Source organism: Poecile atricapillus, chromosome 1, assembly GCF_030490865.1.
Source record: "Poecile atricapillus isolate bPoeAtr1 chromosome 1, bPoeAtr1.hap1, whole genome shotgun sequence".
In the NCBI taxonomy this organism is placed as follows: Eukaryota; Metazoa; Chordata; class Aves; order Passeriformes; family Paridae; genus Poecile; species Poecile atricapillus.
This window is the reverse complement of record NC_081249.1, coordinates 179,408,852-179,432,264: the sequence shown is the minus strand read 5'-3', so window position 1 is coordinate 179,432,264 and position 23,413 is coordinate 179,408,852. Positions and strand designations below refer to the sequence as shown.

The 23,413-nt window shown below is 44.0% G+C and overlaps 1 protein-coding gene across 1 annotated transcript in view; it reads right to left on the bottom strand.

Annotated features, from left to right (window-relative positions):
* The window catches only part of MAP4K5 (mitogen-activated protein kinase kinase kinase kinase 5), a 56,951-nt gene extending 37,556 nt beyond the window's left edge, over positions 1 to 19,395 (bottom strand). The window contains exons 1-2 of the mRNA XM_058829981.1: positions 19,020 to 19,395; positions 413 to 470 (exon numbers count right to left, since the gene is read on the bottom strand). Coding sequence (XP_058685964.1) covers positions 413 to 470; positions 19,020 to 19,127 — 166 coding nt within the window. The 5' untranslated portion in view covers positions 19,128 to 19,395. The remainder of the gene's footprint in view (positions 1 to 412; positions 471 to 19,019) is intronic.
* Positions 19,396 to 23,413: the final 4,018 nt, after the last annotated feature.

Sequence of the window (23,413 nt, the reverse complement as noted above, 5' to 3'; positions counted from 1 at the left end):
CCAAAAACAGGGCTCTGGTTTTCCCAGTGCACCTCTGGTGGGAGTTAGGATCACTGCCTGATCCCTTCCCCCTTTCAACTCCCACAGCCCACCAGCTCCTCACTGCCTCAGAGCTCACAATTTACCATCTGTCCCTAATCTTCTCTTTGTACTAACAACACGTTGTAATTGCAACATCTCTTTATGCAACAATTGATCAGGCAGATAAGAACAAACAAGGAAATAGTGAGCATGACACAGCCAAGAGCAGTGGTACATCCTGCAGGGCTTCCTGTCATCTAACCACTGAAACTATAAAAAAAAAAACAACCCCAAACACTTCTTTTGTCTAGAACTTCACAGTGGGTGAAAATAAACACATGGAAAAAATGAAAATGCGATTCAAAAATACAGGAAAGAATGTCAAACTTACCAGGCTCTAACTTGATTATTTTTACAGCAGCCAGTTCTCCTGTATGAAGATTTCTAGCCTGAAATGAGAGAGTTAAGATATATTTAATCATAATTCAAAGGCATTTCACAGTCTTACAGGTTGTACAAAAATATGATGTTGTCTGATACAAATATAATGCAAAGCTGAGACCAATGTGGGTGAGGATAATCTGGATTTGGAATTAGAACAGCACCAGGTTGGAACTGTGAAGTGCTCCTGGCAGTTCTTTTTCAGACTTTAAAACATCTACCAGCCAATCACAGAATCACTGAGATTGGAAAAGCCCTCCAAGGTCATCCAATGTGTGACTGTCACCACCTTGTCACCCAGCCCAGAGCACTGAGAGCCACATCCAGAAATTCCCTGGACACCTCCAGGGATGGGGATTCCAAATCTCCCTGGGCAGCTCTTTTCAATGCCTGACCATTCTTTCGAGGAAGAAATTCCTCCTCATGTCTGACCTGAACCTGGAAATGAGAGTTCTCATCTCTCAAACACCGTTTTTAAGGGAAGTTTCTGGCACTCAAGGATGCACCAGGGGTTCACCCATCTCATGGTGCTAAAGCCCAGCAAAAGTGGAACTGAGAGGGCAGGAGAGGCACTGCAGAGACACCAAGGATGAGTCACAGCAACAACTTCACCCTGCCAACTCCTTCCTTGGTCCCCACAATCTTCCTCCTCCTCCTCCTCCTCCTCAGAAGAAGCAGCTCCAATTAAGCCTTTACAGAACTGTCCTCTCTGGATATGCTCCAAATTTCAACTGAGAATTCAGTGCTGGAAGAAGACGTTACGGGAACCTCAGATATATAAAGTTTTAAGATTTCAGGAACACTTTCTAGTAATTAAATCATTCAGGCACCATCAGCACAACTAAACTATTATTCAGGCACACAACCTGATTTAATTAGGCACTGTTACAGGAGTTTAATTCCAATTGTTTCATTCTTACTAAAAAATATGCAGAGTTTTCTGAACAGATGAAATCTGGTGAAGAAGTGGATTAGAGAAAATGGAGGGAAAAATCCATTTGGGTTAAATCAATTTGGATTTAAGATGAGGATGTAAAGGAAATTTGACCCTGTGAAGGGAGTCATTATAGAAAGCTCTTCTCTTGTGCATGGACAAGAAATGTTAAAAAGAGAAAAATGAAGAGTCTGAAGGATTAAGCCCTCAGTTTTATCAACACTTAGTCAAGCTTCAAAATAGGGAAAGGCTTTCCAGGCAGGAAAAAAGCCAAACCAAACTGAACCACACCAAACTCACCCCAATGATTGGCCTTTCAAAGTCCTGCCGTGCTAAGACATGAGATGGGTGCCCAAATGCAGGCCAAGGACTCAAATATGACTCAACCTGATCTCAAAGAGAACCTGAACAACTCTACAAAGGACCCAAACATCTGCTGACAAAATCAGAGTCATCTGCAAACCACAAAAAAAAAAAAAACATTCACCACTTCTGAAATCACCTTCTCACCCAGGTGCTTTTAAACCACAGCAAAATCCTTGGTGTCCTTCAAAATCCAGAAGGAGCAGGTGGATCCCAGCGGGATAAAGGATTGGGATTGCTCTGGTCCTGTTACACCAGTGTGAAACTGGGATGTTCCCAGCAGGGACACAAACTCTGCCTCAGTGAAGCCAGGGATGCTCCACTATCCACACTTTCACCCAGGAGCAGAGATAAAGTCGCCTGCACCGTTTCCAGAGTATCAGCTTCACTTCTGGAGTATGAAAAGGATCGTATTCCTCACAAATATTCCTTTTCCACACAAGCAGTAACTGCCACTGTCATGCTGCAGCCTGAAGGAATGGATGGAGTCTGCCAAAGGTCTGCTTGGCTGGGATCTGAAGGTTCAGGCTGGGGATCACTGCAGTTCCTGGCTCTCAGCTCTCACACACGACACAACTCCACTAAATCGTGTCCTGCTGCTTTCCAACAGCCCCATTAAGCTCATATATAATCTATAGCTTGGACATGGACTATTTTGGGTTTCAACCATCAAACTTTGCCTGCTGGAACACTACAAAGTCCCCGCTGGGTTGATATTTATGACCTAAACTTATCAAGTTGTCTGAGCCACTGTGTTTTTTGGTCCCACAGCTTTCATCTTGCACCAGACACATTCTTGAGCTGATGACACCAAGACCACACGTGATCATTAACTCCTGTCGTGCCAGAACCGAAGGCAAAATCCCAAGTATTCCCTGATCCTTGAAACCCTTGTGTGGATCTCACAGATAAGGAATGGTTTTAGATCTCCAGTCTAGACATTGGCATGGCGAGCACGCAGCAAATCACCCGAAATGTTTCCCAAGAGACATCACAAATGTCACTGGAGGCTTTTGTTCCCTCCTCTTGGCTTGCAGCAGCTTTGCACAGGTACACTCAGCTCCACCTTCCCCTCTCCCACCTGTCAGCTGAACACTCCATCAATAATGAATTACTGCTCTCATTAAAAATGCAACAAGGCGAGGGCTAAAAACTGGTTCTCCGTGTACACGCCTAGATGTGAAAACCGTCAGCTCAGGATTCCTCAGCTCACTTTGGGATGTGTTCGTTAAATAAATCCTCATTTCCCACGAGTCACTCCAGTTTGCATCATTCTCATTTCTTTAAAAAAGAACTCTGCAGTTACCAAGGAAGTCACAGATGGGAAGGCACCGCATCAACGCCACCAACTTTGTGAATCAAACCTGAAATTTGACTGGAAATGATATTTGACAAAAATTTAAGTCCCTAATGTGAAAAATTAGTTAATGATCTCAGTCTGTCTTATTCATATATTTCTGCACTGCAGAGGGGGAACTACAGGCTAAGAAATTACAGTTCTTTGACTCACGTTATTTATGTTTTCTGAGCCCAACAGCAAAATACCTGCCTCCTCCTCATCCCTTGAAATTTCCTCTGTATTTCAAGTCTCAACTTAAAATTAGCTGAAACCAGACAGAGGCCAGGGGAAGCTGTTACTTCATGCCACATAATCCAGACCTGTTCTTGTGAGCTATTATTGACAAAGAAAATAATCACTTATATGCATTTATCCCATAAAGATGACATATATAAAATAAACCTCAATAATATCTTTTGAATTCTAATATTTCACTTTTAAGGAAGATAAAATCAGTTAGATGTCTTATTGGCTTTAATTCTTCTGGCCTTGATCCCTTCAATATATAGGAAAGTCTCCTAACAATTCATTTGATGCTAAAGGCTGACAAACTCAATGTTGGTGTCCACATCTCCATCAGCAACATTGCCCAGTTCCACATGACAAAAGTAGATCCCAAATTCCCAAGACATTTGCTGTAAGACTTTCTCCAAGAGGAAGACAGAGCTTCTGCCCTTTATTAGTATTGATCACAATTTTTATTTTGTTTTGCTGTCACAAAATTTTAATTTTGTGAGACTTAAACCTGAAGATCACGTTCCCTATAGAATGAAAACTAAAACTACGGGATTTTGGCAGAAGGATTGCAAAGCTCCAACACGAGCCATCAAGAATGAACAAGAATGTATTTGAATGAGGTGAACCACAGCCAAATTTTCTTTTGCTCAATGTCATTTACAGAGCTCATTTAATGAGAAAGAAGAGCTTGGCAGCAGCCTTTTGGTCACCTCTTCAGCTGTCCCACAGCCTGACAGAGGATGAGTGACAGCATCCCACTGAGCACAGCTCTTCCAGAATATTTTAGCAGCTGAATACTAACACTGCAGAACATCACATGGAATCTGTGTTCAAAATAAATCAAAACAAAACACGAAGTACACACACAAATACTCCTTTATTTTTAATTTTTTTTTTTTGATATCCCATTGTGTTGCTGTAGTGACCGAGCACATCCCACCCCACTGATGTGACAACACTGTTAGTAGGACTATTTTAGGGAGTTGGGAGAGTTTTGTAGTATTAAACATAAAAAAATCATTGGGTTTTCCCACTGAGACTTGACTTTCTTCCCAAACAGCTGCTGTGGGACAATGGAACCCGAGGTGAGACCCGTGGCAATCCCTGTGTGCGACGCTTCCCACCGCACACCCTGAGAGCACACCTGAGAAAACACGCCCTGGGGAGGACATTTGCTGTAGCCAACGACCAGAAATAACACAGAGAACTGGTTTCAGAACCAGTTATGCACTCTGCACTTGTGTTTTATTGGTTTTCAAGAGTGCAAGCCAAACAGTTCCAGCCCAGGGGGTCCACAGGGCTGAGCCACGTGAGACAATCAAAAATAGGGGAATTTTGGACATTTGAATGTGTGCTCAGTGTCCTCCTCCAGCCACTTTCTCCTAACCACCGAGGAAGAGAAAGGGAAGATTCATGCAGCAATATCCCTCTCACAGGCTAGAAATTAGTATTTTCAATTTCCATGGTGAAATCCTCTCCTCTCCCCAACGTCACCATCTCATCTCCAGCCTTGGATCAACAGCCCCATTCAGCAGAGGAGCTGTTTGCTGGAGCGTGTCTTCGTTTAATCGAATCATAATTGCAGCTCCTGTGGCAGCTCTCCCCAGTTTATTCACCCCTTGCCAAGCTTCCCTCAGCACTCTCCACGATGTTCTGCTTGTCCCCAGTCACTGAATATCCCTTCAAAAGGTACCTGACCTCCTGCCCTGTGAGTGAAACAGAAGCTCCTCTGCTTTCTGACCTCTTACACTTTATAATTCTTAACCTGCTCGGTGTGGAAATTCCCATTGTGCTGAGTTTTTCTTTCCGTATCTCACAGCATCATCAAACAGATCCTTGAATTCACCTTCTTACATCTCTGAATTCACAATTCTACCACTGTCAAGAGCTCTCACCCAGCTGAAGGGACCCAAAGAAATGTCTCTCATTTTATGGGCTGCCTTAAAACCATGAAAACAGGGAATTCTTGGTGGATGGTGATTTACTGGACTCTAACCCAATTTGAGTTATGTCCTAATGCAAAAAGTTTAAATGTTCCTAGAGTTTATTACAATTAACTACACAATTCTGCTTACACTTGTGATTTACATAAATCTGACAAATTTAAAAAATGCTTTGTAACTGGAGCTGGAAAAAACAAATATCAGCACCATACTCTTAATGACTGGAAAGGAGATGCTTGTTCTTCTCAAACACAATCTCTTTATCAGGTCAGTTTACCTTGAGCTTGAAGTTGGAGATTGAAGTTGCCATCCTGCACAAGAGGACACCGCAGCTTTTTGTAGCGCTGTACACTGAAAAAGTACTTTTGTAAAAGAAACCAAACTCTCTGAAAGCTCTAAAATAAACCATCCTTGAAAATCTGCAGGTTAACCCAAGCAGAGAGGTCAGAGCCAAGCCAGATCTGCTCAGAGCAGATCCAAAACTCGGTGTCAGGATGGTGTCAAGGGGAAGAATTCCTTGCCCTGGCTCCAGCCAAAAGCAGCAGCTCCCACTGCTGCTCCCCAGTTTTGGAGTGAGTAGAGTGTGTTGGTTCCTCTCCCAAGACCAGCACACCCCAAAAGCACTCTCAGGAGACTCCTAGAAATGGCATTCAATCCATGAATTCTTCCCCCTAGATGGTGCCTGTACCAAACCCACACAGCTGCAGTTCTTGGTTTGGGGGTTTAACCCCTTTTATACAATACAAAATAAGCAAAATCAAGCCAAAATTCCCCACAGCTCCATCCCAAGAAAACCTAAGGAGAGTGAGACTGGGTAAGTCCCTCGTGCTTGGTGCTGAGAGTGTCTCTATAAAAGATGCTGAATGTATTCTTTCACCTCTGAGGGTCTGTGAACGGATTAAAAATGTAAAGGAACAAAGGAGGAAAGCTTAGAAAACCCCAAAATTGAACAACTCTGGCAAATGTTAATGCAAATCTTACTGGACATGCTGATTTCTGCCAGACAGAAACAACTGTCATAAAATCACAAAATCCCACAATGGTTTGAGTTGGAAGGGACCTCAAAGATTGTTCAGTTCACCCCTGCCATGGCAGGGACATCTTCCACTATCCCAGGTGGCTCCAAGCCCTGTCCAGCCTGGTCTTGGACACTTCCAGGGATCCAGGGGCAGCCACAGCTGCTCTGGGAATTCTATTCCAGAACCTCCCAGCCAGGAATTCCTTCCCCATATCCCATCTAACCCTGCCCTCTGGCAGTGGGAAGCCATTCCCTGTGTCCTGTCCCTCCAAGCCCTTGCTCAAAGTCTCTCCATCTTTTTTTGTTTGTTCCTTCAGGTCCTGAAAGACCACAATAAATTCACCCCAGTGTTTCTGTTCTCTAGGCTGAACAAGCCCAAATCCCTCAGCTTTTCCTCACAGAGTGATGCTCCAGCTCCATGGGGACACTCCACTCCCCTCTGCAGTGTGCTCGCACCTGGGGCAGATGTCTGGCTGCTCTTTGCTGCTGGAAGAAAACACCCAAACACCATTCCTAATTTTTGTTTGTCTTTTAGGAAGCAGAAAGATCCAGAGGCAATTCTTCTCCCTGTAATCTTCCATCTCCAGGAGATGGAGAGCGGTACCAGACTCCTTTAGAGTGGAAAACACAGAGGATTTCAGAAATGATTTGCCAAACAGAAACTTTATAGATTCAAGAAGAATGGACTCTTACAACCAGCAGTGCCTGATTTTTGGGATAAACCCAACATGAAGATTTCCATGCTCGTTTTTACTGATTTACTCTGTAGTTGCAACAGAGCCATCGCTTTGGATCTCTGAGCTGAATATTGTACAAGGACAAATATTGATTTTGTGGGTGCTCTCCAGATGGATACTGCCAGTCCTCATCCCTCAGAACATGCAGCAGCACGAGGCTGGGTGAAAAATTCCCAGCTGTCACTCCCTATTTCCACATTTACAGCTTCCCCTGTTGAAAGGACAGAGCCCAGAATATGCAGAAGCCCCAGGATTTAAATAAATTACACATTAAAACTTAAATCCCAGACCCAGCACTGGCACTCCTGACCACAGCTATAATGCAAATAAGGCTTAAATGTATTTATTTTGATGAAATTTAGATAGTTTATCTCTGGAAAATTGGGAGGAGGAGAACCTACCTTTCACTCAGACACTTTCTTACTCAATGCCAATTAACTCAAGCAATAAGGGATTAACAGCTCATTAATGATGTGAGGCCAACTCCCTTTATTCTCCAGAAAACCACACTGAGGATTTGTATAAGCAGAGAGGTTTTGCAGGTCTCAGTAGCCACTAAAACCATTTAATTCTCATCCATGGTGATAATTATTGAAGGACAAAGGCCTGGGCCAATAAAGATAACAATAATAAAGCAAAGATCAATGCACATCTTAACATTTATTTTGAGGGGGGGAAAAAATAACAAAAGAAATCATCTGTGTGTTTCCAAGCAGAGGTTGATTATTCTCCTATGAAATTTTCTTGGCAGAGAATCCTTTGCAAAATATTTGGCATCATCCTTCTAAAACTAAAAAGCCAAAGCTAGAAACAGACCCTGACCACAAAAATACTATTTAGCAACTAATGCAGCACAAAGGATACAAACAAATACCACATGAGAAAAAAAATAAATTTAAAAAGGTCCCAGTTTTGACTCAGCTGGAGAAAAAAAACAAACCAGAAAAAAAACCTTTTCAAGTCACAACTGTGTGCATTACAGTGGTTTGAAAAGCTACTAGAAATAACTCGTTTTTCCTGGGGAATAATAAACATTTTTGAACATAAGATCATGAAAATCAAAGAATGCCCATGGAGCTGATGATATACTTAAAAATGAACAGATGCCCAACAGCTTTACAGGCCAGGGTATAAAATAGGGAAGAGAAAGGAGAAAAAAAAAAAAAAAAAAAGAAAATATACCTTCTAATACATTAAACTACAAAGCAAGATGGATTTTAAAAGGATTTATTCACTAGAAGATACAGAGAATAAATGTAAACCAATTTTATTGTATTCTTATGTTGAATGCATAGACCATGACAGCAAAGAAACCTCTCACAGGATTATGGAATACAAACCCAAGTAACATTAAATAATTATACATTTCATCAGCTGCAGGGGAATTTATTTATTCCTTAGAGATGAAAGAACTAAGAGATGTGACAACCAAAATATTTGAAAGGAAATATCTATTTGCCTCCTTTTCACTGACCAAAAAAAAAAAAAAAAACCACACAAAAAAACCCAACCAACAAAAAAGAAACACACACAAAAAAATAAATCTGGCTTTCCAGGCAGGGAGAAAACAAATTTCTGAAGGAAAAGATGAGTTGCTTTTCTATAATTAAAAACTAAAGAATTTAAGACCATCATTTACTTCTTTACCAAAGGAAAAGGTATTTTTACTGCTTTGTAAATATGAGCTATCACACAGTGAGATGTGACTCCTCACAAAGGCAAAACTCAGGAGCCTCCACTGGCATTTTAAAGGGAAAAAAATGGAATTTTGAGATTGCAACTGTTATATCAAGCCCTCCAAACCAAAGGTAAAAATCCGTATCAACTCCTTTTCTTTTATAATTTATCTGATAAAATCTAGAGAGATTGAGGTGGAAAATGTAGATTTAAGTAGAAAAATCTACCTCCAACAAAGCTGTTCAGAAATCACCTCCTTAAAATCTCAGTTCCTCAGAGATGAACTCACAAAATTAAGAGGAACAAGCCATAAATTTGCCTTGATGAAGAAAACAGGTCAGTGTTTTGCTCTTTATTGTTAAATAAACCAGTGACCAGAACAGAATTAATAAAGAAGTTGTGTAATTGAAAAAGTTAAAGGAAAATTAGCTAAAAATAGGAGTTAGAAGATTCTTTTTCTGTTCTATAATTAAGCTTTGGTTTGCATCTGGACTGTATCAATTGTCACCTTCTTGGGGTGGGAGATGGGTAAGATTTGATGCTTCTTTATGATACTGGGACAGCTGTTTCTACTAAAATAAACCCCAGCATTTATTTACAGTCTTCATTTTATAGTGATGAAATAGTGATCAGCAGTATCTCTAATTCAGGAGAAAACTCAAAATCAGAACCTGGAATTCTGTTGGAATAAACAGAAATGACATTTCAGTAGGTTTTTTTTTTTTTTTTTAGTGAGGAAAAATTGAAGTTCTAAATGTGCTGGTACATGAGAAAGGTTACAGATAAAATATGTTTTGCACTTCTGCTGATGAAGTAAAGAGGAAATATGCTGCCACTTCATTACAGATGATAACTGAAAATCGTGCAAGTTATCTCATCCTCTCACGTTTTATTTTTAGCCAGAACAGAGGAAAAAAAACCTGGTCTGGCTTTTTTATTATTATTGTTTTCTTAATTTTAACCGATTAACTCGTGGAAATGATGTCACCTGAAAACAAGACTCTTTTTCAAGATGTCACATGAAAGTAAGAATTTTGTTTCTACAATTTCATCTACAGTGATCGAGCACCAGTTTCACTTCAGTCACCTGATTTCAAGCACTTGGCCAGTGACTTCCTCACTTTACTTTGAAAAATGAACCAAAACTGTGCTGCTCAAGTAATACATGTAATTACATAATTAGGATATTCTGGTAAATTTGGCCTGATGATTTAAGTGGAATTTTAAAAGAAGTATTTTTAAATTTTAACGCGCTGATTTTCCACCTTGCCTCATATATAGATTTTATTTTCTTTAGTGTGTTTCTCTAGGGTTTGAAATTCACATTTGTTGGATCCCTGGGGAGCCCCCAGGGCCCATCCCTCCATCCCACTGCTCCCATCTCCAAGGAATGCAATCCTCTTTGTGCAGCAGCTGTGTGCATTTTCCATGGACCAGCCTTCCCGAGCCAGACACCACTAAGGAATGTGCTCCAGAGAGCCAGAGGAAATCGTGGTAGAGACTCTGCACAGCCTGGCTGCTTCCCTGCTCCCAAAATTCTCCCTCAGCTCTGCTGGAGGAAGCACAACAAAGCACATGGGGAAAGTTACTTAAAAAGTCATGGAATGGTTTGGGTTGGAATGGCCAAACAGCACCTCCTTCCACCCCTCTGCTGGGAGCAGGGACATTTCTACTACAAGGTTGCTCCAAGCTCCATCCAACCTGGCTTTGAGCAGTTCCAGGGATGGGGAATTTCACAGAATGCTTTCATGGAGCAAAGCCACAGCCTGTTCTCCTCCTCCTCCTCCTCCATCCCTCCTGGAGCCAGCACAGTCAGGCTGTACTCGAGACATCCCACTGCAGGATTTACACAAGCCTCAACACCCACGGAATGAGAAAAAGGAAAAATCCATATTCCTGTGTCCTGCACAGGCAGTTGTTTGAAAGATCATGAAACCAAAAATCTCCTTATCCATCCTCAGAAATCCCTTTGTCCTGTTTGACACTGTGAGCCAAATTTAAAAACAAGACTCTCAGGACAGGAACTGTCTGGCAAAGTTTAGAAGGCTCTGTGTTAATCCAGAAGTTATTCCTACCTCTTCATAATTAACCAAGAAGCAGAGGATTGTTTTAAGTTTAATCACACACATGCCTGAGAAAATAAAATGGTTTTATCAGAAACTGCTCATCCTGGGGACTGTCTGGGGTCTGGGCTGTGAATATTTACAAGGAACACATCAAATACTCTCCCCTTTATTCACTGTAGACCAAATGCTTCAAAATTTCAGCTGCTGTTGTTTCCCAACCCCTCATAAATAAAACACAAATACCTGAAGCTGTTCCATCACTGAGAGCAATGAGCACCCATCAGGCACTGCTTCCTGCCAAATTTTAATTATTTTAGTTTTATCAAGAGAAAATACATCCATAAAAGATGGTATGGCCCCACCTTTATTCTTTTTACCTACCATGTTTACATCTCTGTGCCTGTACAAGAGATTTTACCACTTATCTTCCCTTGGGATTAATGACTAAATCCCCCAAATATCTTTGGGAGCCTGATGTTTATAACTCAACTCTGATCTTGCGTGTCTGTACGTTAAACAGCAAGTTAAGGCAAACAGAATTCAATTCTTTATTGCTTCAACAGCAAGGATCAGCAAAGAATCACACACAGAGCTGAGAACAGGACAAAAATACAGATTTTTGAGGTGGACCATTCCATTAAATGTAAGAAGTTATGCCTTTAATGCTGCACAAGACAAACCTACTCAAAAAAATCCCCTAGCCTAGAAATGATTTCTTATCAACAAGACAACAGAATCCCCCTGCAATAACTTTTTCACTCGGGAAAAAAAAAGCACTTGTCTTCCTGAAATGTCTCAAAATTCACATTTCAAACATGCTGCAAATCCAGCTTTTTCACACTGAGCTGAAAATATGGTTCATTCAGCTTTCTTTTTTCAGACATTCTTTCTCCAGCCAAATCTTCCTCATCTCTTTGAAAACATGAACCTCCTAGACACTATATTCATACAGAAGACACAAAAATACACTTGGGGGAGGAGTAATTCCAACATGCCAAGATATTAAATCTGGAATTAAAGTTGCCATTTTGAAGGATCAGTAAATGCAGCAGTTTTGGACACCAGGACTGGGGTGTTCTGAGGGTATCCATGATTTGTATAATCTTTTTACTATCTTTAGGGGAATAGAAAGAAGTGGAAACAGGATAAGGGATTAGGGAAAAGTACTGGAAAAGGACAATCCTGGAAGGAATTCTGTTGCTCACCCTCCCACGTGCTCTTTCACTCAAGAGCTTCAAAGATGTGGTCAAGCTGCAGCTTCTCCTCACGGTGTTTTCCATCCCTCATGGAAAAAGGTAAGCTTTGGCTGAGGAGGATCCTGCTGAAAATATCCAATGTGCTGGATGAAATGAATCACTCCAACACTTGGGTGAAAGAATTTAAAAAGCTGAAGAGCAGAACAGAAATCTCTCTTTGCCAAACTCACAAATTTTTGTCCTTCTAGGAAGGAAGGGTTTATCCAGCCTCCATTTTTCCATTGGAAATGCAGAATGGATTTGGGACTAGCATAAATCCCCAAATCCAAGGTGGCTGTGTCCACTAAAGTGCTCTTACTGCTAGAAATCCTTCAGAAACTGGGAAAGAACTCTTCTAGCTTCTTTGGAAAATTTAAAATGTGAAAACCTAACGAAATGGCAAAGTGTGAGAAAGTCACAGAATTCCAGAATGGTTTGGGATGGAAGAGAATTTAACAATCAACTCATTCCACCCCCTGCCATGCCCAGGGACACCTTCCACTTGCTCCAAGCCCCATCCAACCTGGCCTTGGACACTTCCAGAGATCCAGGGGCAGCCACAGCTTCTCTGGGCACCCTGTGCCAGGGCCTCCCCACCCTCCCAGCCAAGATTTTAATCCAAATATCCCATCTAACCCTGCCCTCTGTCAGTGTGAAGCCATTCCCTTTTATCTTATCACTCCACATCCTTGTGAAAAGCCTTGGCAATCTCCACCACAAGGCATGGAGATTGCCTTGAGCTGAAGAACAACTTCATGAATATGGAGATGTCCCTGTTCTGAACCAAAATCACCTTGGGCTGATGCTGCCTCTCCTCTTCACTCCCAGCTGCAGGCAAGCAGCAGGTGCCAAACACAGCTAAAGGTAGCAGGGAAGGTTGTTTTTCCAGCTGGAATGAGGACGGACAGTTGCTGGTGTCAGCGGAACGCGCTGCCAAACTCCGTCACGGCCTTGCTGACAGGAAGAGCTGCTCCCTCTGACAGGGAAGATCTGTGAGCTTCTACCACGCACCTCTCTGACAGAACTGGGGCTCAGCCACTCATCCCAGAAATCCTGGGTTCCTTCCAGGCCATCCAAATGTTGGCAGTGAAAATGATCGCTGCATCTTCTGGAGATGGAGAGGAAGGAGATCCTGGCAGGTAAATGTTCTGATCTTTGATCTGTTCTTCCCTCTCAGGTCTCTGCTGTTGGGGATTGGTGGTGTGTGACCTGCACTGTTTGCTTCCTCTTAATGGATATCTCACATTGAGAAGAAATTTGATTATTTTTAAGATTTTGGAGAGTGTCTGCTCCTCAAAGTAAGAAAAGGGAGAAATAACCATGGGGAAACACTACCTCCACCACATAACTTCCCATTAACAGAAAACACAGAATTCCAGAATGGTTTGGATTGGAAGAAACATTAAAGCTCATCCAGTTCCATCCCTGCCATGGAGAGCGACACCTTCCACTATCCTAGGATGCTCCAACCTGGCCTTGGACACTTCCAGGGATCCAGGGGCAGCCACAGCTTCTCTGGACACCCTCATCAGCCTCACAGCCAGGAATTCCTTCTGCATATCCAACCTTAACTTCCTTTCTTTCACTTTGAACCCATTACTCCTTATCCTGCCACTACAGTTCTTGATAACCAGAAACATGAGTGACAGGATTTAATATTTAAAGCCAAACAGCTTGGAACATCCCACATCGAAGACCAAATGCTTAATAAGAAAAACCATTACAAATATTCAATATTATAAATATTGAAATATTACAAATATTTCAAATGGAAACCCAAAGGTTTCACCTTCCACTGCTGAATATTCTCACAGAGGGTGTCAACAAGCCACGGAGCACCTCAGCTCTCAAATCAAAACAGAAATCCTACTGACTGCATCCTAAAGGAAAAGCGTGCCATTCCCCAGAAGAGGAACTCCACAGCAATAAGAAAAAACTCAAGAGCACTGGTTTGATGTCATTCCAAACACCATTCCTATGGAAAAAAAGAACACACAGAGTTCAGGCATAGCTACAGCAAACACTCCTGACCAGAGGGCTTTGATCTGAAGAGAAAGAGTGGAATCCCTCATATGACAGATGTTTTATGGTCATTTATATGTGGAAGTAACGTATATTCAGCAGGGACAGAAGTGCTGAGTCAGGGATGGCCAAATCCAATTGGTCTGCAGCTGCCAAAACATGTTTGTATTAAGTTAGGAATATGTGATTAAAAGCTGTCACAGCCATAACTGTTCTCTGGTATCAAAAAAAAAAAAGCCTTAATACTCTGTTCTTAACTTGTTGACTTAAGCAGTAAAACACTTCAAGTGATAAATTTTCATTATCTGAGAGATTAGAATGGCATTGAGAATTATTTTTTAAACATTAAATCCAGGTTCTCAACAGCCTTTGGCTGCATTGGGAATTAGAATCCAGAGCTCTGAGATCAAGGCAGTGACCACACAAGAAGGGTTGAAGCCTGATTCAAACTGGACAGAATCACACTTTTATGGCAACCTTTAAAAAAAGAAAACACAAAGAAAGTAAAATAAATCTCTCTTTGTTTTAAATTGCATTTGAGCAAAGAGTCTGTTTGTGCCACAATCCAATTTTATTGCTCACTATTTTCCAGCAGGAAATCAGTAGCAAAACACTGCAGGTTTCTTCTAAGCTGATGCCTTCATTTGGTGCAGGAGATTAAAAAATAATGAAAATAATCTCAAGAGAAGAGAGACCGAGCAGGTGACTCCATAAAGAATGAAATTTTCATGATATTCAATAAAAAAGCGCCTCTTGTTTACAGGCAGTTTCTACCATGAATTTGCTGCATTTCTTGTCCCTTGTGCTTACTTTTCAAGAAAGCCACTGTGGCCCTGCTCACAATCCTGCTTGGAAAAGCCCAAACAAGCCAGCTTTAGAATTTCTGCACAAGGTCATGTTTGATCATCGGGGAGCACAGACATCCCGCTATTCATCCAGCCCAGGGTGCCGGCCCGGCACATCCATGGGCTCCCGGCTCAGCTGCCAAACAACAGCATTCAACAAGGATGAATTTGCATCCATTTACATCAACTAGCCTTTTGTTCCACTCTGCAGAAGCAAGGAGCAGTTAAAACTCTGGTTTTGGGGCACTTGGAATGAAAAATACAAAAAGCTGAGTCCTGGGAATGGTTTGGGTTGGAAGGGACCTTAAAGCTCATCCCATCCCACCCTCCTGCCATGGCAGGGACACCTTCCACTATCCCAGGCTGCTCCAAGCCTGGAACTTGGACACTTGGACAATTTCCCCTAAATCTCTCCACCAAACCTCTTCAGAGACATTAACAAACACTCCAATAAAAAAAAATCCACACAGGAAATCTCAGGAAGGACGAGCAGCAGGAAAATTATCCCACAAATCCAACTCCCGTTTTCCAAAGCCCCTTGAGGACACCAAAATCCACAATTACACACAAGCAAATGACTGCATGTTCTGATGCAACCAAATTCCACAAGTTAAGCAAAACAAGCCGGTCTTATGCTATTCCAAGTACTTCCAGAAAATACCATGGACTGCAGGAATGTGTGATTTTACAGCTGATGGTGGGACCTCATTATCAAACCAGCCTTAATCAAATTAGGGATACAAAGCCCTGCTGAAAAGCTGCAGGTTCACTCATGGGTCATGCTGGTGTGAAAACCCATCCTGGGAAACATCTAACCACACTGGGAATTTACCTGGGATGGGATCTGACCAGCCACTTCCTAGTGCTGGAGGTTAAATTCCATTTACAGTCTTTTTTTAATTTTCTGCTCCTAGACCCCAGTCAAATGTGTGTTTCTTCATTAACCACACACACAACATCTATTTCAGCACAAAACAGATGTGTTTCAGAATTTCTGAAAGCAAACATAACAAATTTATGTCATTTTTAAACACTGCTTTGAGATTTTAATTTTTATGACTATGATGGGAAGACCTTTCCAGGAAAGCCAGATTAGATTTGAGAGACACTGGGGACATAAAAATACTATTTTTTAAACAGCATTTTATTAAGTTCCAGTTCTCATTTTTGTTATTACAACCTCTTTCACAAGTCAGTAATTCAAGATCTCTTGGTGCAATGCTGTGAGGGATAAAATATTCCAATGGATCAGAAATGGTTTAATATTAATATCCTCTATTAAAAAGAAAAAAAGCTTTCCCACCGTGGATGAGACAACTAACAAATCAGGATTGTAATGGAAATTACTTCCAAGACTGCTAGACCCAAACTTGGATCTATTTATACAGGCTGTGAATAGACAAGAATTTATTTACAGATGGTTTCTACCCAGCCCTGAAATGCATTTTGGGGAAAAAAAATATATTAAAACAACATCAACAATCCAGCACTTAGGAGCAATCCTACAATCAGCCATTGTGTGCCATGTGACAGACAAGAGAAATAAACCCCACAAACACTAAGAAAACACATCTCTGTTTAAAGCTTTCATGATAGTAAGCAAAGCAAAAAGTGAAGAAAAGCAAAGTGGGCAGGGGAATTTTGGAAAAACCTTAAATATTCTCCTGTAGCCTAAGAGTGAAGGGAAATATTTGCTTAACCTCCACCTTCACCAACCAAAAAAGAGCCAATTACTCTAAAAGCCATCAAATTCCCCAAGAAGAATTTAAAGCATTAACCACCACCACCAAAAAGCATCTGAGGAAGAGGCAGAAGTCCCACAGTCAGAGAGGCTGCCGGGTTTAGACATCCCAAAAACAACTGTGCTGGAGACGCTGGTGACTCATTATTAGTGAAGGAGCAGAGAAACCACTTGAAGAGGTGAGGGGAAAATTCCATTTTAATTTAAGAGCACTCTCTAGCAAACCTTTCCCCAGCTCTGCAACATAAAAACACTTGGATATTCACTAATAAATGCATTTTATAAGCAGTTCTGACAGCCCTCAGTGAGCACAAGATATGCCATCTGCACTGAGACTTACCAGGGACTAAGAAAAATAAAAGTACAATGTTTATATGTTAAGTCCTTTCAAGAAAAAAAGGTTTACCTCACTTTTAAAATTATCATAACATCAATGACTTCAGAAAATAAGTTTGCTGTGCATATTTGTCATAAGAGGCAGAGCCATCTGATTCAGTATTCCCTTGATACAGTTCCTGTTGCAGGCCTTTACAAAAACAAAGAGCAAACCAATGACCTAGAAACAAATGCAGCCTCTCAAACTACTTTAAACTCTTTAACTTTATACCTGTTTCAGACTCATAACAACGCCTCAAACGGCTGCCAAAAACTTTGATTTAAATTTGCCGGGCTGCACGAGGAGAAAGTTTGGGTTTACTCCTTATCTGAAATTGTTTCAGGAGTAGAAGGCACATTTTTCATCACCCAAAGAGTGGAGGAGGGGGGCAGAGGGTTGTGGTTTTTTTGTTTAAAGGGGATGGATGTGTTTACATGGCATGGAGCAGAGCCATGCATCCAACCCAGCTCCGGAAGCGGAAGCTGGATGACATGTCAGCACAGCTCTCCACTAATTACCAGGATAATGAGAAGCAGAATATTTCTTTTTCCACAAAGAGATGACACAAAAACACTTCCCTGCAACGCAACTAGTTATTTCTTGTCGTGCTGCCTGGTTATTTCTTGTCATGCTGCCCTGTACTGGGCAGGAACACACAAACAAAGCAGCTCAAGGTATGCTGAGTCCCAGATTTATGACAGCTGAAATGTACTTTTAAAGGATTTACTGCTAGAATTCCTAGGAAAGAAGTTGACTGATCTGTGCACAGCACTGCAGGAGAAAAAAAAATAAAAAAAATAAAAGAGGAAGGTAAATATGCACCACAAAAACTTTTAAAAATAACTCCCTGAGGTCATAAGTAACCATTTCAAAGGGGTGCTAGGAACAGGATCCATCTATAAAACTTCAATTTGAACATTAGCAAAGAGCCCTCCCCCAGCAGGAGCAATTACTGCTGCCTTTCATGTGGCACAGTAACACACCTTCCCTTGCACGCTTGGCTGTGTCAGGTCTATTTTAAGCACACTCAACATCACTACAAAGGAAAACATCCCACAGCCTCCTTCCCCGTGCAGCTGAACACGCACATTGCCAAGCACAGGTTGAAAACTTTCAGGTTTTCTTTATAATTCACCCAGCCCTAAAAGCTGCTGAGCTGACCAGAGGTATGAGGAACATCCCTGATGTCTGAGGAACATCTCTGATGTCCGAGGGACATCCCTGATGTCTGAGGAACATCCCTGATGTCCGAGGAACATCCCTGATGTCTGAGGAACATCCCTGATGTCTGAGGACAGGGCTCAGAAGAACACACCACCGCCTGCACCTCCTGCCCCCCATGGCCGTGGTTCTGGTGATATGAGCATCAACACAGAATTATAGAGTCCCAGAATGGTTTGGCTTGGGAAGGACCTAAAAGATCACCCAGTTCCAACTCTGTGCCATGGACAGGGCCACTCTTTGTATGCACCATTCCAAGAGCATCTACTTGATGTGCTGCACTAACTCTACCTCGTGCTGCAGCTCCGTTCCAGCTTGTGAAGAGCTTTAATCTGCTTCTGCCTTTCACAGGCTATTATTAACCTCGGGGATAAAGTGGCACCCTTTTAATCAGGTGCTTTAACTGGATGCGTTCCGCAAACAGGTACAGCCAAGAGAGATCCTCTACCTCTCCTCGGGAAGTATCGCCTGCGATATTCACCAACTCAAACCTCCAGCAAGAGCAGCGGTGAGAGAGAACCTTCTCTGGTGCTGCAAGCACAGAATCCCAGAATGGTTTAGGTTGGAAGGAACCTTAAAAATCTCATTCAGTCAAACCCCTTGCCATGAGCAGGGACACCTTGCACTACCCCGGGTTTCTCCAAGCCCTGTCCAACCTGGCCTTGGACACCTTTAGGGCTCCAGGGGCAGCCCCAGCTGCTCTGGGCACCCTGTGCCAGGGCCTCACCTCCCTCACAGTCAATCCTTTTCCACACAAGTGGGAATCCTCCGGCTCTGCCAGAGGCGGCCCCCCCGCCGCTCACCTTGTACACGTCGCCGTAGGTGCCGCTCCCCACCCGCTGGATCAGCTCGTAGTCCTGCTGCGGGTTCCGCCTCAGGATATCCCCGCCGGCCCGCGCCGCCGGCTCCATGTCCAGCGCCGCGTCCCCGCCGGCCCCGGGATGCTCCTACCGCGGCGGCCCCCGGCCCATGGCTCCTGCGGCGGCAACGGCGGCTCAGGGGGCTCCGGGCGGCCCAGACAAAGGCGGGCGAGCGGCCGCGCCCTCCGCGGCTCCCCGGGACAAGCAGGAAGCGCCGGGCCGGGCTGGGAGCGGGGCCGAGCGGGGAGGGAGCTCCGATGCCGCCGGCGCTGCGGCCCGTCCGCCGGGGCGGCCAGGCCGGGCCGGCTCCTACCTGCGCGCCGCAGCCCTTTGTCCCGCCGGGGAGGGAGGGAGGGAGGGGGAGCACCGCCGCCGTCGCCTCCTCCTCCTCCTCCTTTTCCTCCTCCTCCTTCTCCTCCTCCTCCTTCTCGTTCTCCTTCCGCGGCCGAGCCGGGCCGGGTTCGCTCGGCTCGGGACGGGACGGGCCGGCAGCGCCGCCGCAGCGCCCCGGCGCGGCCAACGCGGAGCCCGCTCCCGGCCCGGCCCCGTTCCCAGCCCGGCCCCGCTCCCAGCCCGGCCCAGCCCCGCTTCAGGCTCGGCCCCGCTCCGGGAGCCGCTGCCCTAGGGCTGGTACAGGGCGCTGCCCTCCCGCGGCCCTGTGGCTGCCGCGTCCGGGGTTTACGGAATCTCAGAGTGGTTTGGGTTTAAGGGAGCTTAAATCCCATCCCATTCCACCCTCTGCCGTGGCAGGGGCACCTTCCATACCCCACGGTGCTCCAAGCGTGTCCCCTGGCCTTGGACACTTACAGGGATCCAGGGGTAGCCACAGCTGCTCTGTGTCAGGGCCTCACCCTCAGAGCCAAGAATTTCTTCCCAATATCCAATTTAAATCTTCCCTTTCCCAGTTTAAAGCCATTCCCTGTGTCCTGTCCCTCCATTCCTTGTCCCCAGTCCCTCTCCAGCTCTCCTGGAGCCCCTTTAGGTCCTACAAGGGCCTCTGAGCTCTTCCTGGAGCCTTCTCCAGGTGAGCACCCCTGGCACTCCCAGCCTGGAGCAAAGGGGTTCCAGCCCTTGGAGCATTTTTGTGCCGGTTTTGACCCTGTTCCAACAGGTCTTTATTGTGGAGAGAGAAGTTCAGGTACAGGCAGGCCTTTCAACCTGTACCCCTTGGTTAGAGGCAGGAAGAAAACCCCCAGTTTGGCTACGCCACCTGTATTTTATATATATTTATATCCATATGTATTCTTATACCAAACACCAGGCTGAGCTTTCTATCTTTCACACCAGAGGCTGGGATACTTCCAGAGAGGCTCAAGAGGAGAAGGGAAAGGAAGAGGAAGACGAGGAGGATGTAGGACTGATCTGAATTGCAGCCTTGCAGCCACATCGTGTAATCCTTTTCATGGATTAATCAGGTACCAGATACCACAGCATTTAGCTTTGTGGGCAGCCAGTGCAATGAAAGTCACACCAGAATTACCTCGGACTTGCTGGGACTTGTCTCCCTGGGCTCTCTAAGTCAAAAAAAGCTTCTGTGAAACTGCAAAGTGGAAAGCATTTATAGCTGCCTTTCCCAATTATTTTCAGCAAAGCAGCTGAAATTCTGGGCAAAGCTCACCCATGGTCTCTGAAAGTAATGCTGAACAATTTAAGAAGCCCAAAGGTGGGTTTAGGGAGTAGAGGAATGCTGGAATTTGCAGTAGCACTTGCTGCACAGAGAATCATTAGGGCCTGAAAGGAGGTGTGATTTTCTAGGCGTAAAAATTACCACATACTCAGCGCAGGAAATACGTCTGCAGAAGTTAGGTAGAAAAAATTCAAATGGATGCCAGATGTAGGAGTCTCTGGTGTCCAGAGTTGGTTATTTCCCAACAGATTCTGCTTTGGCAGCCACACAGCCCAGGCAGGTCCAGTATAGTCTAATGACAATGTAGTCAGCCAGGCACTGATCCTCTCTTTAAAATGGAGCCTGGGCTTTGAACTTGCTCTTACATTTAGAAATCCCACATGTAGTACCTGACAGAGTGGTGTGGATTGCATAAGATTTTCCTTGGAACCACAGGCTCCACAGCAGAATTCATTAGGATCTGTGGTGCTTTAGGTTAAACTCAAAGGCAATGTGTGCAGATTCCTGGGAATTGCATAGTGGCCTTTGGATTTATTGGGATTTATTTATGGGCTCATTTTGGGCTGCAAAATATAACCTGCCCCACCTCCCAGGAACAGGAGAGCTCAGGCCTGCTCACTTAAAGAGGTTCCCATTTAACTTCCCCTTGTACTCTCCAAGCCTTCTGCATCCTGTACATCCTTTCCAACATAAATACCTATGTTTTCCTGAACCCCCAACAAAGAAGAAACTATTTACTCTTTAGAGAGCTGTATTTCCTCAAGTGATTTCTAACAAAGCAATTACCTCTCCCCTCATAAATCAGCTTCCTGTGCTCCCGATAGAGAGCTGTTTGTGTCCTTTTCCTTTCCCCTTCCTCAGCTGAAGGGTTGGGATGCTGCTTTTCACTCTGCTGACTTGCTGCTCCTGACAAGCCATCGGATGACAGCACAGCAAAAAGGACATTTCATTTTCCAGTGGCAGATGGTGCATTAAGACTTGGCCTCCTGGAAGATCTGTCAGATCCGAGGGGGCTGCAAAAGCTGCTGTATTTAGTCACTGCAGGGTTAAGTTTCACTTCCCACCTGGAGGTGCAGTTTCTCATCCCATCTTGCCAGTGGTGGAGAGTGAGCTCTCAGAGCCCATCTGGTGTTCTGAGCTTTAATCCACCTTTCCCAGCTGGGTCTCAGTCCCTGCTGGAAGCACATCTGTCCATAGATAAAGGCAGCACTGGGACTGTATTACTGTTACCATTTCATGACTGGGAAAATGGAGAAAAATGAGGAAACTGCCTGAAATTGTTCCAGGAGAGCTTGAGGTTGGATATTAGGGAAAATTTCTTCAGGGGAAGGGTGGTCAGGCATTGTTTGCCCAGAGCAGTGGTGGAGCCACCATGCCTGGAGGGTTTTAAGAGCAGTTTGGATGTGGCATTTTGGGAACATGAGTCAGCAATGACCATGGCAGTGCTGGGTTAAGGGTTGGGCTCAATGGTCTTAGAGGGCTTTTCCAACCTTTATGATTTGTTAATGATCCTAATGAGTTGTGCAGAGTTGTCAGTGCAGGACATGGACCCTGTGCCTTGCCAGGCCCGTACTCCTGAGCACACGCTGTGTCTTCCACCCCAGACCACACTGGGTCTGCTCAAGCGTGTTGAGGAATGTGCTTTTATGCAGCATCTTCCATCTGAACGGGTCCCAGCCTTAAAAGGAATGTTAAGTGGTTTTACATAAGGCATTACGTGGGTTTGGAGAATGTGATCTGTTTGTGCTGTGGTCTGAGGAGGAAGAACAGCCATGGTTATTTTAACGAGACACCGAGGTTCACCAGGTAACGGTGGGTGCAGAGCTGTAGAAGTTTCTAACTGAACAAGATAATAAAGGTGGTTTTAAAACCAGTGAAAATACTTCAGCCCTAGTTTTTTACCTGACTGCTAAAATATCTTTAATTTTACACAGTCTAACAAACTCACGTGGAAGGCATTCATAGCTGCTGCAGCACCTTCCCTATGAGTTGAAATTTATTTTCATTTTTTTTTTAAAGTTTGTGGTTTGTGTTCAGGCTGGTTTTCCTCCCCAGTGGAACACACACTTGCTTCACCCACGGCCACAAGTGAAGGGCCTGCAGTGGAGCCATTTCCAGGCTTTCTGTGTGCAGCTTTCCACCCCTGAGCCCAGTTCAGGATGCTGAACCTCCTAAAGCTTCTTGGTTTCATGCTGCTTCACCTGCTCTGCTATCAGAATCCAGAATAAGAGTGATAGGGAATATTTTGTGGGATCCTGAACGGTTTATTGCTGCTGGAGTGGCCCTTTGGGGGACAGTTGGCATGGCAGCAGATGTGGGCATGTGATGACAAGTACAAAAAATGCTTGGAAAAAAAAAGGGAACAGAAAGAGAGAGAATCCTGGCAAGATGGATGGAGAGAGCACAGCTGAGAGCAAGAGGAGGAGATGTCCAGGCCCGTTGGATGTTTCCTTTGTCCAACTTGGGAATTCACTTGCTCAAGGAAGCATCAGTCTGCCATAGACTGAGGATCTCTCCAGGGGTTGTGCTGAGACGCTCTGGGGAGGGAGAGCAGACACTAAAGGGAGAGGAAAGCCTTTTGTCTCTTGCAGGAGCAGGAGAATTGAACAAGAGGCAGCTCAGCCCTGTGTGCAAGGATTTGTTTTTCACGGAAGGAAGAGGGGCACTGTGCCTATACATTATATTTGTGTCACCCCATTTACGTAGATGC